At 46.4% G+C, this 17306-nt stretch overlaps 1 protein-coding gene across 11 annotated transcripts in view; it reads right to left on the reverse strand.

The window, feature by feature from the left end:
- MECOM (MDS1 and EVI1 complex locus) overlaps positions 1–13600 on the reverse strand; it is a 572749-nt gene extending 559149 nt beyond the window's left edge. For all 11 annotated transcript variants that reach the window (XM_067033981.1, XM_059065058.2, XM_067033979.1 and 8 more), the window contains exon 1: positions 13184–13600. In XM_067033981.1, the coding sequence (XP_066890082.1) occupies positions 13184–13220 (37 nt within the window). In that variant the 5' untranslated portion in view covers positions 13221–13600. The remainder of the gene's footprint in view (positions 1–13183) is intronic.
- Between the last annotated feature and the right edge of the window lie 3706 nt (positions 13601–17306).

Consider the following 17306-nt stretch of genomic DNA (forward strand, 5'->3'; position numbering starts at 1 on the left):
CTCTGCCCTGTTCTGAAAACGGGAAACTACTCAAATGTCATCCACAGGGGAATGGTTCAGTAAAATGTGTCACATCCAAACAGTGGAGGATCTGCTGCCTTTAGAAGAATGGGTTAGATTGATACATAGTGATGGGGGAAGGGTCAAAGGTATGTGATTAAGTTTTTAAATAGAAAAAAGCAACTTGCTGTAAAAAGTTATAAATTTATATATATATGTATATATGTATGTGCTAATACACGCACCACACTGAACAGTGTACAGTAGCCATCTGCAGGCAGTGTGTGACAAAAGAGGGAAGACTACCAAGAACTTTCATTTCCTGTGTGATAATTTTTGCAGTTTTTACATGATTAGAACAAGTATAAATTTTGTAAGCAGAAAAAATATTTCTAAAATAATGAAAAAATATTGATAAAGACTTAAAAGACGTTAAATAACAAACATACTAGGGTACAGCAAGTCTGGTTCACATGAGTGAACCATTATAATACCTATGGCTGGAATTTAGAAGTCCATGAACCACTGAAATTGTATGGAAACTTGTATGCATATTTGTATTTTCTAGAGAGATACTTCATACCTTTTATCAGATTCTTGCAGGAGTCTGAGACCCAGAACAAGGTTAAAAAACCATGACGCTTCCAGAAACAAAGATAGTTGCTCAATCCTTCCATTTTTGTTATCATCTTCTCATAAGACATTTTACTACTAACTTTCATAGCTCCTGCCAAAGGTAAGGTCTATAATCAACACCAAAGTATAAAATCGTGGTTCTTCCTACTGTAGAGCACAGGGAACTCCACTCAATCTGTGGTGACCTAAAAGGGAAGGAAATCTAAAAAAGAGGGGATCTATGTATCCATATAATTGATTCACTTTGCTGTACAGCAGAAACTAACACAACATTGTAAAGCAACTGTACTCCAATAAAATAAATAAATATGTAAAATAAAATTTAAAAATCGTGGTTCTTAGTCTCTTCCCTTATTTAAAGGGCCTCCCAATGCCTTAAAAGCAGTTCTAAGAGCAGGACAAAAAGTCACACCCCACTGATTAAATGTAATAATGCCATTTTCAGCCATATGCACAGACCTAGAGGTTGTCATACTGAGTGAAGTACATCAGACAGAGAAAGAGAAATATTGTATCATATGGCTTATGGGCGGAATCTTAAAAAAAAAGATACAAATGAACATATTTACGGAATAGAAACAGACTCACAGAGAACAAACATATGGTTTCTGGGAGGAAGAGTGGTGGAGAGGGATAGTTAGGGAGTTTGGGATTGACATGCACAAGCTGCTATATTTAAAATGGATAGGGCTTCCGTGGTGGCGCAGTGGTTGAGAATCCGCCTGCCGACGCAGGGGACACGGGTTCGTGCCCCGGTCCGGGAAGATCCCACATGCCGCGGAGCGGCTGGGCCCGTGAGCCATGGCCGCTGAGCCTGCGCGTCCGGAGCCTGTGCTCCGCAACGGGAGAGGCCGCAACAGTGAGAGGCCCGCGTACCGCAAAAAATAAATAAATAAATAAAATGGATAACCAACAGGGAACTACTGTAGAGCACAGGGAACTCTGTTCACTATTCTGTAATAACCTAACTGGGAAAAGAATTTGAAAAAGAATAAATACATATATATGTATAACTGAATCACTTTGTTGTACACCTGAAACTAACACAACATTGTTAATCACCTATACTCCAATATAAAGTAAAAAGTCACACCAGGCTGGTCTTGGGAGAAGAAAACTTCTAACAGGAACTGAAACCCTGCAATCATTCAGAGCTTGAGGACAGTTATCCAAGGCACACATAGCCCTGTTTTCTCCACAGAGATGAGAGATTTGTAAAATGGTGGGTGGGGGAAAGGGGTGTAGGGATTCAAGGGGAGAAAGACATGGCTGCATTTGAATTAAGGGGGCCCCATTGGGTGGGTGGGATTAATTTGATCAGTTAAATAAGATTTAATGCAACATCATTTTGTCAGCCTGAAATTGAAAGAGGCTTTCATTATAAATGAACCTTAAAATATGCAGCAAATTTATTGTTGCTATGATCTATATTAGTACTGCCTGAATTCGAGTTAAAATTTATCTAAAAACTGGGCTTCTGATAACCTTTGTGAAGCTGACTACACCCAAGTCCCTAGGAATTACATGAGTCCACAAACTGTTTCACCATCTCTTCCTTGATTCCACTGAGAGTCTCCAGAATCAGGTACAGTACAGAGTCTGATAAACCTTAAGATCAAATGTGGATCAATAACAATTTGTAATTTAAGTGAGGAGCCATGGGTTATACCTGCACTGGCAAAATGAGGGGCATTTATTGGTGAAAATTAGGAATAATACTCTACTTTCCAAATGTGCTTTCCAGGTGGTTTATCACTGTCAAAATAAGCCAACTGTGGATTTAGTATGCAATTAAAGTGTCAAATATCCCAGAGTTCTAGTGCTGACGTTACCTGACTACGAAGGTTTTATAGGCAAAGAAATTGAAGGAGTTCACATAATCCACCAAAGGCCATTGCTAACCATCATCACCTAACTGTACTGATATCTGCCATATACAAAACATAGAAACAGGCACTGTACAAAACAGAAATGGACTCTCCAGGAGTTTTAGAGTTTAGCTAGAAAAAGAAGATATAGTCAGTGAAGACAAGGAATTTATAACAAAATGCCTAAATGACGATAGGTAAAAATAATTCCATACTATTGGAATGAAAAGACATAGAGAAAGCACGTCTCCAGGAGGGATGAGGATGAACCTCATGAAGAAGGAAGGGTTTAAACTAAATCTTAAAGGAGTTAGATATTGACGGTCAAAGTACAGTATGGGTAGGTCTACAGAATATGGCAACATCGTGGCCAAAGGTTGGAAGATGGAAACACAAGACTAGGCTGACAAGAGAGTGAGAGAAGTAAAATGATTAAACGAGTCAGGTTGAATGGACTAATTTGGATAAGGAGACAAATAAGCCTGACAATTTTATAAAATAATAATCAACATGTTCTCAGTATATTTAAAGCACTTTAAATGCATTAGTTCATCAAATCCTCACATGAAGTCAATATCTTCAGTCTATAATTAAGGAAACTATGGCACAGAAAAATTAACTGGCTCACCTTTATTTCACCCAGTTAGTAAATGGTGGAGTCAGGATTCAAACCCAGGCCAATCTAACTCAGAACCTGGGCTCAGAATCACCATCTGACTCAAGAGTGGGAGGTCCTCAAAGGCCAGGCTAAAAAAATCTGGGCTTCAGTATCAGGTGTAAAAATTGGGAGCTGGGTATCTCATAATCCTCATATAATGCTTACAAGCATGGTTCATCACTACTCTACAAGCACTGCTTTATCTGATGATTTTTCCAACAATATTAACTGAAAGTAACAAGTATTTATTGACCCGTCCCTTGACTATAGTGCTGATTTAAATATTACAGAGTTCTTCTAGACTTTATTGGGAGAATCTGTTATATCAGTATTCCATCACCATACTTTGCACTTTTAGTCCCCAGGACTTAATTTTACCTGTTCTTCACCCACCACTTCTGCTAGAAATACAAATCATGACAATAAACAGAATAATGTATGTTTATTTTCAAATGTTCCCTGACATGTATAATCTTCCTGCAAGGAGAGCCCCTCTTGTCAAATAATACATCCATCCCTTCAAAACGGATTTCTCCATCTTACGTTCATGTCTTAAAAGTCAGTTGGGTTCTTCAGTTACAGATGTACAGGACGTGACATCTGGACCCTCCTAGGGGGCAGGGGTGAACTCTTCCTCTGTTATACCCACAGTAGCCAAATGACTTCTTCTCCCACTGAGGAAAACCACAGAAAACTGTCTCCTAATGATTTACTGCCCAACCCCTAGCCCACAAATCAAAGAATTGGGATGAGTGAGAAATAAGGAAGAATGGCAGCCAGTGGCTATGAGATGGGGAGTGAGTGTTTCAGTTTATTTTCTTAAGCCAATTAATGATGAAGCAGCGTGGAGGGAAAGAAAGACACAACATGGCTGAGAAAGACTTTTTTTCCAGATAAATGGCCAGATATCAGATTCTGTAATAAGTACTTCCACCTATCAAAACACACACACACAGTAACTTTGGGGAGGAGGAGGAAGATACAGATCTTAAAAATACAAGGCAATATCCAGGAAGCCTTGTGGATATCGTAAAATGTTGGAACTTTGAAGGACCTTTGGAAATCATCTAATCCAGACACTGCAAAAACCAGGGTCCATGAACTACACATGACAGACAGAGGTGTTTGGTTGGGGCTGCAGCATGTTGTTTGTTGTTGTTTAAATCGAGTCAACATTTTTAAGTAGAGAAAAATTCACAGAATAATCCAGATATGTGGCTTCTCTTAAAAATGGAAGACCTACAGGTATTTCGTTTTTTTACAATTTGAAGGTTTGTGGTAACCGTGCCTCAAGCAAGTCTATCAGTGCTATTTTCCCAACAGCATTTGCTTACTTCATGTCTCTGTGTTGCATTTTAGTAATTCTCATTGTATTTCAAACTTTTCATATTATTGTATTTGTTATGGTGATCTGTGATCAGTGATCTTTGATGTTACTATTGTAATTGTTTTGGGGTGCCACAAACTGCACCCATGTAACACAGGGAACTTAATAAATGTGTGTGTTCTGGTTCACAAAAAAAAAAAAAAAAAAAAAAAAAAAAATGGAAGACCTAGCGGCACTGGGCGCCCTTTCCCAAATGGCAGAAGCAAGCTGGGGCAGCTTGAGAGAAGTCTTGAAGGCCCAGCTTTTGCCACAGCCCTACCACTGCCTCTTCTTCCAGAGTACAAAGGCTGGGCGTCAAAATTTTCAATAAAAATAAGAGAGCGAGCGCTTTGTGCGCATACCACCTTGCCTCACTCATTTGTTGTACCTGCCAACTCCCGTAGGCCTTTGAGTTTACAAGCTCTGCTCTAGTCCAATCCCCTCATTTAGAGAAGAGCAACTCAGCTAGAGTAGTAAAGTGACTGACAAAACTCAGTGCCTTAAAAGTAAAATTTTCATACATGAGGGGTCATGACAAGCAGAGGATACACACAACTGAATTTAGGCTGTACATGCATGTGGGGAGCAAAGCTCAGTCACTTTATTCACACAGTGCCCCTTCCCTCCCCCCAAAAAGGGCAAAGGAAGATTCTCAAGTTTTCAGAATAAATGTACTGCCTAGTTTGGCTTGGTGTAGACAGTTTTTTTTGTTTTTTGTTTTTTTTTTTTTTTGTGGTACGCGGGCCTCTCACTGTTGTGGCCTCTCCCATTGCGGAGCACAGGCTCCGGACGCGCAGGCTCAGCGGCCATGGCTCTCGGGCCCAGCCGCTCTGCGGCATGTGGGATCTTCCCGGACCGGGGCACGAACCCGTGTCCCCTGCATCGGCAGGCGGATTCTCAACCACTGCGCCACCAGGGAAGCCCGGTGTAGACAGTTTTGATGACCCAAATTTTAGAAATGACTCCCATTTATCCTGAGGGTGTGATTTATGAGGGGACATACAAACTGCTTACTATATACATGCAAATATTTCTAAAATTGAGACTGCATAAAAACATAACGGGGAGGAGGGGAGGATGTCTAAAAAATCCTCTTCAGAAAATGTAACTGATCTGTCAGAAGGGAAGTGACTGAGATTTATTGAATGACAGCTTGTGACTGAGGTATGATGGGTACATTTACTCCGTTTAACCCTTACAGCAGCCCAAGAAAGTGGTACTGTTACTCTTACTTTACAAGTAAAGATCCAGGAGCTCAGACTCATTCAATAGCTTGAAGATGACCTGGATATTCAGTAAGGGACCACACCCAGATGCAGTCTCTGATGAGCACACTGGTAATGCTTATGACCAGGAAACGTGGCTCATTGCTGCTCACCAATATTTGTTTCCTAAGCCTGCCCGTCGCCAAAGCCCACCAAGGGCTATGTACAAAGATTTTCATAAATGTCACACTCTGAACAACCTTAACGCACAAAATTAATTCCTTTACGCAGGTTCTTGAACAAGGTTAAGAAAGCTTTGGTCCTTCCTATTATATAGCCAGTGAGGCCTAGGCAGGTGTTACTGCAAGAATTAATAAAAGTCGCTTCTCTAAATAAAATTTCTCCTTTAGAGTTGTTTCGAAAGTTAGTAGTCAAGGGTTTAGCTGAATACACAAGCCAAAAGCAGCACGTTTGCAGATGGATAAGAATAATAACTAGAATCAAAGTAAGAAGTAATTCAAGAATGAGAGCTTTTGAAGAGTCAGGAATTTGATTAAAATTCACTTGCTTTTTTTCCTATAATGAAACAGTTCTTTAACCACAAAACAGCTTTTATAATAATGCAGAAGAGTACGGTTCCAAGTAAAACACTCCCCCCATTTTAATCATGGCTATTATTTTTGAAAATGAAAATGGCTGAGGTCATTGTAATCTATTTTAGGGTTTGCATGGGTTGGTGGTTATTTTTTTCTTGGCTTTGAGCTCTCCATGTTACCAGCTAAATGTTATAGGTTTTGCTATGTGCCCTTTCAAATCCCATTCTTTTTAATAATGTTGTCCTTTATCCACATAAATTAGAGTGAATTCTACTTCCTTTCCTAACAACTCTAGATGGGGTCCACACTTTAAAGAGGACCAGAACTTGCGTTTTCTTTTTAATTAAGTGTGTACTTCTTAGAACAAGTATGTTCCCATCTGCATAAAAATGCCGTGGATGTTCAAATGCTGAGAGATTAGTAAAAACATAGGATTCGTGTGGTCCATTTCAAAACCATACTGAAATATTAGGATAACACTTGTGTATCTACCCCTTCCAACTTACAAAGGCAGACAAAGATAGATGAATAAAAATGCCCAGAAACAAAACTCCATCTGGGCAGAGTTCCACACCTGCCAATGCTTATGCAGTGCAGAAGCCTACAGATAGCCATTTAGGACACATCAGTGAAGCTCTCTGTCCTGTAGGACCCAGCAGGCAAAATTATCAAATATCTAAAGACAGTACAGTTACACAGTCAAGCCTCCCTTTGGATGTGATTAATATTGCACTGACTTTCTGAACTTAGCTTGGTTTTTTAATATAATTCACTACCACATCACACAGAACAGCCCAAGATCCCTCTAAATAGCACCTACTCAGCCACACGTGAGAGAATGTCTTTGCAAAACACACATGTTGTTCAGGTCTGCCTATTAAAATGCCTTACACTCTGTTTGTTTGTTTATTTTTTTAAAATCAACTTGCAAGGCCAATGTAATAAGATGCTGTAGCTTTTATGGAAGAGGTGAAATAATTTTAAACACAGACACACAATGAGTTTATTTATTTAGAAACTTGTTAAATAGAGTCTGGGAATTCAAATATTCAATGTTGACATTGTACAGAACTGGCCAGGAGCCAGAACCCAGTCTCCAGAGGGACCCATTGGACAAGGAATTCAGGCCTTTCTCTCCTCCCACTTGAGCTAAATAGGTAGAGGCCATTAGTTATACCCACAGCAATATCTGAACCGCACTCAAATAAGCTGCCCTAGCCAGGGCACTTCAAAGGAGGGTAAGTGTGTTTAGCTTTTTAGTGCTGAACTGGAGCAATATGTCACACTTTTGAAAGAGTTTTGTAAACAGTTTCTTCCTTATGTAGAAACGTCTCTGAAGTTTCTTGTATGGCATGTAAGCAAAGGTAATTAACAAGGATTACACTTTTTTCATTTACTGGGGGAAAAAATATAATACCCATCTGTGTGCAAAGTGGGGATCTGGAAGAAGAAACATGCTGTTTCTCTCTTCCTTTCTCCCCTCTCGTGTTTTGTTCCATTTGTTTGTCTCCTTTTTATCCTCTTCCTCACACTTTTTCTCACTACCCAGCCAATTTCCTTGAGAACTCCCTGGTAAACTCGGAAAGCCAGAAGAGTGGGAAGGGGAAAATCTAATTTTAGAAAGAGGACCTTGGCAAATGGAGTGGGAAGGGAACTAATGATTCATACTGGGCCACCCAGCCGAAAAGAAAAGCAGACTCCACAGATCTTTGTAGAAAGGGCCTAGAGCCTCGCTTCCAGCCCAGGAAGGGTTAACCACCTTTCCAGAAAAATGTGCCTGGCGTCCTTGGAGTGCGACTGTCTCCTCCCGCCCCATCTCCCCCCAGGCCCTCTCTTCCCTGCCCGGTGGGCTAGGAAGGGGCCTGCCCAGCCAGGAAGAGTGAATGAGTGAGTGTGTGCCCCTCCCTCCGCACTTGATGCTCCTGAACCCCTGAGCTGTGAGTGTGTGTGAGGGTGCGTGTGTTCCTGTGCTGTACACGGTCAATGCAAACCCGGCTCCGGGGGAAGCAGCGCGCCAGGCACGCAGCACCTCTGAGGATGAAGAGGCAAGAAGCTTTCTGGCCTGAGCTTGGGAGCCAGGAGCCGAGCAGCTGAAGGAGGGAGGTGTGGGAAGGCCTGGGGGAGCACTGCCTCCCTGCTCTCTAGGGCCTCCCCAGCTCCACCCCCAGGCCCCATCAAGGCAGGTTCTGACGGGAGGGGTGGGAGGGTGTACCCAGCTCTTGGGACTAGGGCTCTGCCAGGCCCTGAGTACCTTGGGAACAGGGTAAGAGCCATTGGCCAGAAGATGACAAGTCAAGTTTCCCCACTTCAGGGCCCGCTTCCAGCAGAGGCAAAACGAAGGAGGTGTGGGGAGAGAGGAGCCTGGGCCAGGCGTGCCGAGGGCAACAAGTCGGTGCTCCCTTGCCCTCCTTTGCCCTACTTGCCCGGGAGGACGGAGCCAGGAGTCCCCAGCTGTGGCCTTCCTACCCCAGGCAACGTCTGCAGCCTCGGATAACCTGACCCCAACTTGGAGAAATGAAATAAAATAAACTCCCAAACGACAAGATGTTTAAAGAAAAACTGCTTAGAATTATTACCATCAACTTTTTAAACAGAAGAAGAAAGTTAAAATGTCGCGTTAATTTCTATTCGATTAGTGTCCTACGTGTTGAATGTCTGCGGAGGAGGCCGCGCCCCGGGCAGTAAGGAGAGGACTCTGCTCAGAAAACCTGCGAGCTGGGCTCCCCCCGCAAAAGACACAATCACGCACACTTATACACACACCGCCACGCGCATCGTCACCCAGACCTGCGACTCCTCAGCCCCTACAAATAAAAACCTGAAAAAGGAGCCTTTTATTCCAGCCTTCCTGCCCCTGGAGCTAATGAACCGTCCCCTTCCACAGTGTTGAAGATGAGTGTGAGGGAGAAATGAAAAGCGTTGTTAACCTTCCCCTAAACACAGATTTTTTTTTTTTTTTTTTTTTTTTTTTTTTTTTTGGCTAAACACATCAAAATGCCGCAGGAAGCCTGCGCTCCAAGTGCCAAATGCAATAAAGAAGTCCTAAGCCAGGGTAATGGTCAAGTAATGGCAAATACACCGCCTTCCTAAAAGGGGCCTCTGCCTCCGTAGGGCAAGCGGTTTTTTCCCTCCTCAAAAGCAGTCTGAAGTAAACAAATAAAATACGTGCTTTAAACAAAGCTCTGTTTTAATCTGAGTTTTTTTAAGGATGAAGGAAAACGCAAGTAGTTGGGCATAGGGGCAGTGGAGTCTGGAACCTGGGCTTGCGGTTCCTTTACTATCTTAGGTGAGGAATTTAAGCGCGAGAGGAAGGGTCGTCATCTACCTTACCTACTTCAGAGCCTCTTTTTAAACAGAGATGAAGTGTACAAGTAACAAGTGTCCCCCCCCCCTTGCCGGGGTCTTGCTAATCGCATCGCCTTCTGGTCTTTACGAGACTTCTGCGGGGCCCGGTAGCTAAGGCGGAGGAGGGTTATTCGTTGCAACTCGTTCATTGCTGTGATTGAAACCCTGCCGGGTGTCACTTTAGAAAAGTGGGGTTCCTTCGGTGTTTCGGGCCCTAGACATGCTGGGCAGACCCAGCTTCACTTCCTTCCCATCACCAGAAGAAAACAGTTGCAACTGGCATTTCTGGCACGGCCCAGGTGCTGTCCTAGCCGCCCAAGAAAACGGCTGGGAAGCCTCACGGCGCTGCCAGAGCCTGCTTGGCTTTAGTTTTCTTTTCTTAAAGGTGGGAATAAAGGCCAAGGGCTTTAGACAGTACAAATGTCAATCTTGCTTTTCCCTTCTTTATTTTTTTAATGAAATGGTTTATTCCTCCCAAATGATTTGCAACCGATTTATCGGTTTTAACAATTGTGTAAAAAAAATAAAAATAAAATCCCTGTAAGTTGGGAAGTAGGTTGTGCATTTCAGTCTGAGTTTAACTTCAGCGGGTATTTTCAGGGTCTGTGGTCCCTAGTTTGGGTTCATGGAATGCTGTACCGTAGCCAAGATCACGACAGGACTTGGCCACCAAAGAAATTTACAAAACACAAAAAGAATAACAATCTATCAAGAAAATGACTGTTTCTAAGTGATTTGATTCCACTGCAATGTTTCCTTTTGCAACAAAAAAAAGGTGGTTTTGTTTTTTAAAGTATGCTGGTCACACTGCCTCTTCCTAACCCAGAGAAAGAAAGAAAGGGGTGCAGACACAGCCACGAAGTTTTCGTTAGATTCACAGCAGGGGTAACCGACTGGTCTCTGCCATGCTCTAGGAAACTCACGCACTACGCTGGGGAAGGAAATAGCGCTTTAAATTACAAAAAAATCCTTAGTTTTAATATGAGTTCCTTTATTACCCAGACTGCAACTGAAGAATTGCATAAAGCAGCGCTCCTGTCTGAGAAAGGCAGCCGCGGTGGCAACAGCTGGAGCAGCGAGAGAGAACCTGAGGCTTAGCAAGAAAAGTTTATAAGAGTTCGCATCTAGTTATCAGAAAGCCGCAGCAGCATCCTTAGAAACACTAGAGACAAAATAAACGGGTCTCCCACTGGATGAATGACAAGTATCATCAGATCGGAAACCGGGCTCGATTTCTGGATGTTGAGTGGCCTGTGCGTGCGGGAATGTTTTAATACGGCAGCGTACAATTTGGTAATTAAAATAGTTGAAAAAGTTGCCCAAGAAATTCGAAGGGTTTTGTGTTCTGCTTTCACTTCGGCGGATACCAGGCAATGAGGCGCGCGAAGCGTTCGGCTTTCATTTCACAACTTAGGCAGAGTTGAAATCGGCTCTCCCACCCCCGCCTCGTCCCCCCCAACCACACACACACACACACACACACACACACACACACACACCCCTAACCTCAGTCGGAATTGAAGCCCCCAGGCCTCCGAGCATATGTACATTTATTCCTCCTCAGATGAAAATAAAGACATCGGCCCCATTAAACGCAAACAGGAAAAATAGGAGTTCCACTGGCGCGCTTTGACACTATCGAAGCTAAGTGAAATGAACAATATCCGAAAGAGAAATAGATGAACTGATGACCCAAAGAGCCCTATACATAGCTTGATCCCTGAGACCAGAGCGAAAGGAAACGTACTGGGGCAGGAGGGAGTGCTTGGGTGAGGACTGGAAGAAGCACTGGAAAGACGCCTATGATGACAGCATCTCGCCGGGCTAGACCGCGGACGCTTACCGCCAAAGAAACCGAGCCCGCCGAGGTGCCTCTGCCTGCCGCGCGGCTGTGGCGGGGACACCAAAGGCGGGAAGGCGCGCGGGGCGTACTTGGCTTTAATAGGCAGGGGTGGGAGAGACTGGGGATTTCACTTGAGGGAAGCATCCCACCCCACCATCCCATCTCTACTTTCTCTGGTCCACGAGCAAAACAATTAGAGTTCTGTTTTCAGCGAGGGGAAGAGCGAACGGCGGCCTGTGCTTTTCCGAGGCTGCTCCAGCCCCGCGTGCTGACACCTTGAGGAGGAGCGCTTTGGACTGCTCCAGATTGCTCCAGTTCTCGGCACCGCTGGGTACCCTTAGACTCGAGGTAGAAGCATTTGGACAAACCCAGTCCCGTCGCCTACAGTCCCGGCTGAGGCTCTAGCTTTCTCGGACAGTGTCGGCTCGGCGGGCAAGGCCGGGCAAAGTCACCCAACACTTCTGCGAGAAGAGTGGGGGATGGGCGTACCGTCGCCCCCGCCCCGAACTCCACCGCCCTTGTCCCGCGTGACGAAGGCCGCTCCACGCCGGGCAGGCAGGGGGCGCCGGGGAGGGTTAGTGACCCGAGACCTCGGCTACGTCCAGAAGTAGCGCGGGAGGCTCCGACGTACCCTCTCCGCGGCCCAGTGTCCCTGCAGCCCGCCCCCTGGGGGTCACTCGGCGCCCAGCCAGCCTGGAGCTCGCGGGCCGGAGCGCGCCCTTTCGGCCTCCTTCTCCTCGGCGGCTGTCGCCGCTGGCTGTGCGCCCTCCACTCCCGGCTCTCCAGGCGCTCGCGGGGCCTCTTCTCTCCCCACCTGCCCGCAGCTCTGCTGAGCCGGTAGCTCGGTTCTGCCCGTGCCCTCCCCACCCCACCCCACCCCACCCCCACCCCCACCAGACTACAGCCTCCACCCTCGTCTCCCCCACTCCCCACCCCAGTCCTCCCGCCTCGCCGCGCACGCCTGAGTGCACGGCCGAGCGCACAGCGCCCACTACCGCAACGGCCGCTCGGCGCAGCCCGCCAGCCCGCGCAACTTCCAGCGGCCGCCTCGCAACTTTTCCCAACTCCACCACTGATGCCCGCCGCCGCCGCCGCCGCCACTGAGGCTCCTTGCGAGCCTGCCACCCACCCCAAACCCCAGAAACAAACCCAGACGCGAAAAGCCTCCTCTCCCCAGCCCGCCCCCCACCCCATTCCCCGCTCCCCCTCCCACACCCGGGACCAGCTGGTTGGCCAGAGGCAACTCTCCTCCGCCTGGGGGGAAGGAGAGGGGAGGGGGAGACTCTCGCGTCTCCTCTCCCCCACCCCCCACCCCCCACCCCTCACCCCACCCCACCCCTTCCCGCTCACTCTCGCGCTCTCTCCTCCCTCCCACCCAGGTCTTTGCTGCCCCCACCCCGCCCCCACCCCGGGGTTGCCACAGCTGGTCCGTGCATGGGGTTTGAGGGCTGCCCCGGCTCCTCTGGCGCCCAAACAAGGAGCGAGAGCTCGGGCGGCCGGCGCGGAGGCTGGGACCCGCAGGTTGCTGGGTCTGCTCTGCGCCTGCCCCTCCACCCGGGGCCCCGGCGCGAGAGGCAGCCCCGCGCTCCCTCCCGGAGCGCTGTAGACAGATATGCAAGATGGCAGAGGAGGGTGAAAGCCAATAGAAAAGGGATATTGCACCTACTTGTGGCCAGTTTCCTTGCCCTGCCTTTGGATCTCATGCTGTGCCCAGTCCTGCAGCCGCTGGTGTGTGGTTGGGTTTTTTTTTTCTTGGATCTTTTCCTTCTTTTGCTCTCCCTCTCCCTCCCTCTCCTCTCTCTCTCTCTCTCTCTCTCTCTCTCTCTCTCTCTCTCTCTCTCTCTCTCTCTCTCTCACACACACACACACACACACACACACACTTACACACACTCACTCTCTTTCCCTCTTTCACTCTCTCTCCCTCCCTCTCTCCCTTTCTCTCAATCCACACTCGCTATCTCTCCAGCATTGTCAGTTTGGACACCTTCGCACATGCGCGCTAGACGCCCCTCCAACATCTCAGCGCCGCCAAAAAAAGTTTGGAGCGATTTATCACTTTGATTTGGAGATCTTGTCAGATGGCAATCGCCGAGGAGGCGGAGAAAGGGAGCCAAGGGGAGGGCGGCGGGGGGCGGGGAGCGAGCGCAGGGAGTCGGAGGGGAGCAGACACCTCGCTCAAAAAAAAAAAAAAAAAGGAATGAAAAGACTAGGGCAAATGATTGATTTCGTGTTGGAATCACAAGTAAGCTTGTATTATTAGTATTATTGTTTATCCCAACATAAATTGCAGGAAATTTTCTATACCGTCCTTGGGGAAAAGCAAGAAGTGGGGGGAGGGGAGAGGACGTTTAAAATGTTTCCCACACTAAAGAACTAGAAGGACCGGACTCTCGGCGAGTGATCCAGGAGAAAGTGAGAATCATCCTGAACTTCGGGAAATCTGCTGCCGCTGTTACTGCTACTGAAGCTATTGCGGCTTCTGCTTTCAGAGCTGAAAGCAGAATAAATAACTGTTTCTTCCTTGACTTTAGGTGTAATGCCAACGTTTTCTGCCATCCTTGTAACATATCAGTTGGTCTATTCTCACCAAGTAGTGACGATCACCCTTGATTCCCAGGTCCGGGAAAGCTTGGGCATTTGATATCCAAGACCTTCTGCCTTCCCTGAGGTCGGCTGTCACCTTCCGGCCTCCCCCACCGCTGCCCCCGTCGCCTCCTGCTGCAGCTAAGCCTGCCTGCAATTTCACTCACTCGCTTAAACCCACGACCTCCCAGGTCACAAGAAGGAGGAGGTGGGGGAGATATCCCCCCACACCTCTTAAAAAATACGTTGTTGAAATTTGCTTTAATTACAGGATTTACCAAAGAAGTGGGCACGCAGAAAAGGGGACCTCTTAAAGGAGCTGGCTGTGTCCAAGGTATGAATCAATCCCAAATATGTATGGATTTTCTCTTGGTACAACCTCCTTGCATTAAACAATTTTGTTCAGTGCCTTCCATGAGCTATTTATGTCCCCATTAATATCTGTTGCAAACCCTGTCAGACACCATAAAATAAAATTACAATCTTTTTGTCTCTGTGCTGCAACGATACATACTTGATGTTCAAGTTAAAGGAAAGAGAAAAGAATATCAGGTCCTGGGCGAGAGTTTGGCAAAGGCAGAGTAAGGGAAGGAAGATAACTGAGAAGGCTCAGTTGTACCTGTTGTCGTTTATTGTCAAAACTAAGACTGGGGGTGTGAATGAACAAATAGCAAGGGTCAACCCCAAAGGGTATTATCCATCAATGGCTTGCAGGAAATTAAAATTCAAAAGATTCACCCTGCCAGGGATACCCATCACCTCTCTTTCTCCAGAGTTGTGTAATTCCAGGGGCATTTAGCTGTAAGATACAGGTCCCTGGAGAATCAAGCTACAGGTCCCAAGGGAGACAGATGTGTAATGTTGAAATGTGAGGAAGGGAAGTGGGGAGGCGGAGGAGGGTAAAGGAAAGAATTACACAGAGTAGGAGTACAACAGCTTCCAAAAGAGAAGGCTCTGGTGCCCAAACACATGGGCACAAGAAAACTCTATCATCCCCTCTGGACTAAAGAGGCAAGTTGGGGGTTCAGGGTGTTTCCAGTCCTTCTACAATTTCTATTGCCCTGTACATACAGGTGGTGTGCTTATATATTCAGCTGGTGCAAAAGCACCAGGCACTTCAGCACTCTGAATGTAGATGCCCAGGGTCTGTGATTGTGAGTTCACTGGCTTCCCTCAGTTTAGATGAAGGAGTGCCTTCCCTGCGACCAGTAAATGTCCTTGGTGGAAAAAGAGAAATGGGGGTTGAGAGCTTTCACAAAAGGGAGTAAAATCTCTAGAGAGAGAAACGCACTAGATTGGCCGTCAAGAAGTTCATAGAAACTGCTTCTGATCAGTTTCAGGGACTCTCTGGGGACCCTCACCTAGGCCAGAGGACAGAGGGGCAGCCCGGTGGATCAAGCCCCTCCCAGCTATCAGAACCTAAAGGTCCTTGGCCTTCAGGGGGGAGGTGGAGTCCACTAAGGACCAAAGAGCGCCCTGGACAGGAGGAGGCTCTGCCTGGGACGTTTCATTTCACCTTCTCACTCCGGGGGGATGGGGGGGGGGGCTGAAAAACAAATAAAAGCAGTTACCACCTTCCCCTCCACTTTTCTACTTGATTCCTTTCATCTCATCCCCAGGGGGTCTATATCTGGGTCCCACTGCAGAGAGGAGGTTAAGAGGAGGGACGGGGAATTTCCTAGGAAATGAAGGTACCATGGAATCAAACCCAAGATTAAATACAAGACCCACACGTGAAGCTGAGGTGGTTGTTTCGGCTGAGAAATTATAAACCACGTGGCGGGCCAGGGGGTGGGATGGGGGCTGTGAGGAGAACTGGGTGGGATATGGAAAACTAAAGAAAATCAAAGCTGATGCCCCCAACTTGAAAGATCTCCGTTGTTGAAGCTTTTCTAGAGGGCATGGGGTGGGGGGAGTGAGGCGCGGCTGGACCACCCTCCTCTTCTGGTTTTTAAAATCCCTGGAGTCGCGGTTGCTTCAGCGAAAGGGTCTTTTGCCTGGTCTTTACAAGAGTTTCCGGACACGAGCGAATCCAACATATTCTAACCGAAATAATAAACACAAACTCCTCTGTGCCCTCGGGCCAAAGCATTGTGAAAAGATAAGGCATCATTCTTTTTGTTGTTGTTGAACAAAAAGTATTCACGAAATCGTCACTTTTATTTTCAAACCTGAAAGCTGGGTTTCTTTTCTTTTTTCTTTTTTCTTTCTTTCTTTCTTCCTTCCTTCCTTCCTTTCTTTCTTTTCTTTCTTTCTTTCATCATGTGCTTTCTGCCCTAAGTGAGTGTTAATAAAAGAACTAACGTGCTAGTTCAAGTGTGTTTAACCTGATGGAGCAAACGCCCAGCAGCAGCGGACTGCGCTCACCGCCTGCAGCGCGAGAACCCCTGCGCGCCAAGCCCGGTGGGTTCCCACTCCCAAGTTCCTGGACCCCGTCAGTTCCACCTGTCCCAAGTCTCAGCCGTGAGACCCAAGCAGGTGACTTTCTGTTCAGCGGCCCCTGGGGTTCCTGACACCCTTTGACGTCCCGTCTAAGCTGTCGCTGGCGCAAGAGAAAAGAGGCCTCCAACAAGTTGGCGAAGCTGCCCTCGCTGCCCGCCCCCGCACCGTCCGCCTTTCCCTCTCCTGGTGCAATTCGTTTCCTTAAGGGGCAGTAGCATGGGTCCCACGTTTTCTTGCGTTTCCTCCCACGGAAGCGGGCATCCTGGAAGCAATGCGTCCTTGGAAAGTCGATAAGTTTACGGGATGTTTGGATTTACTTGTTTTACTACTGTCATTTTTTTTCTTTCGGATTTTTTTTCTTTTTTTTAAAGCAGAAGCGGAGAACTCGAGATGGGAGTTGGAAGAAAGATGGGTCGTTGAAGAAGAGAACAGGACAAGTATACCTTTTTTTCCAACTATATTTCTCTAATTAATGCTAGAAACAGCAAAGAACCGATTTTCAATACATTACATGCAACAGGAAATTTTCCTTTCCTCGCACCATGATTGAACCAGCCCCACAGTATCTTTGGAAGAAAGTTTAAATTCTTTAAGGAGGTATTTTTTGGCCTATTGTCTTTGTGCAGTGAACTTTACATCTTGCTATTCAATCACAACTTATATTCTCTTGGCTACCAGCAAGATTAATTTAATCATTGTAATGCAATTATTAATACTGTTTACCCAACGCGGGGTTTCAGTTTGGCTGTTAAGAAATTAAA

Source organism: Kogia breviceps, chromosome 5, assembly GCF_026419965.1.
Source record: "Kogia breviceps isolate mKogBre1 chromosome 5, mKogBre1 haplotype 1, whole genome shotgun sequence".
Lineage (NCBI taxonomy): Eukaryota > Metazoa > Chordata > Mammalia > Artiodactyla > Physeteridae > Kogia > Kogia breviceps.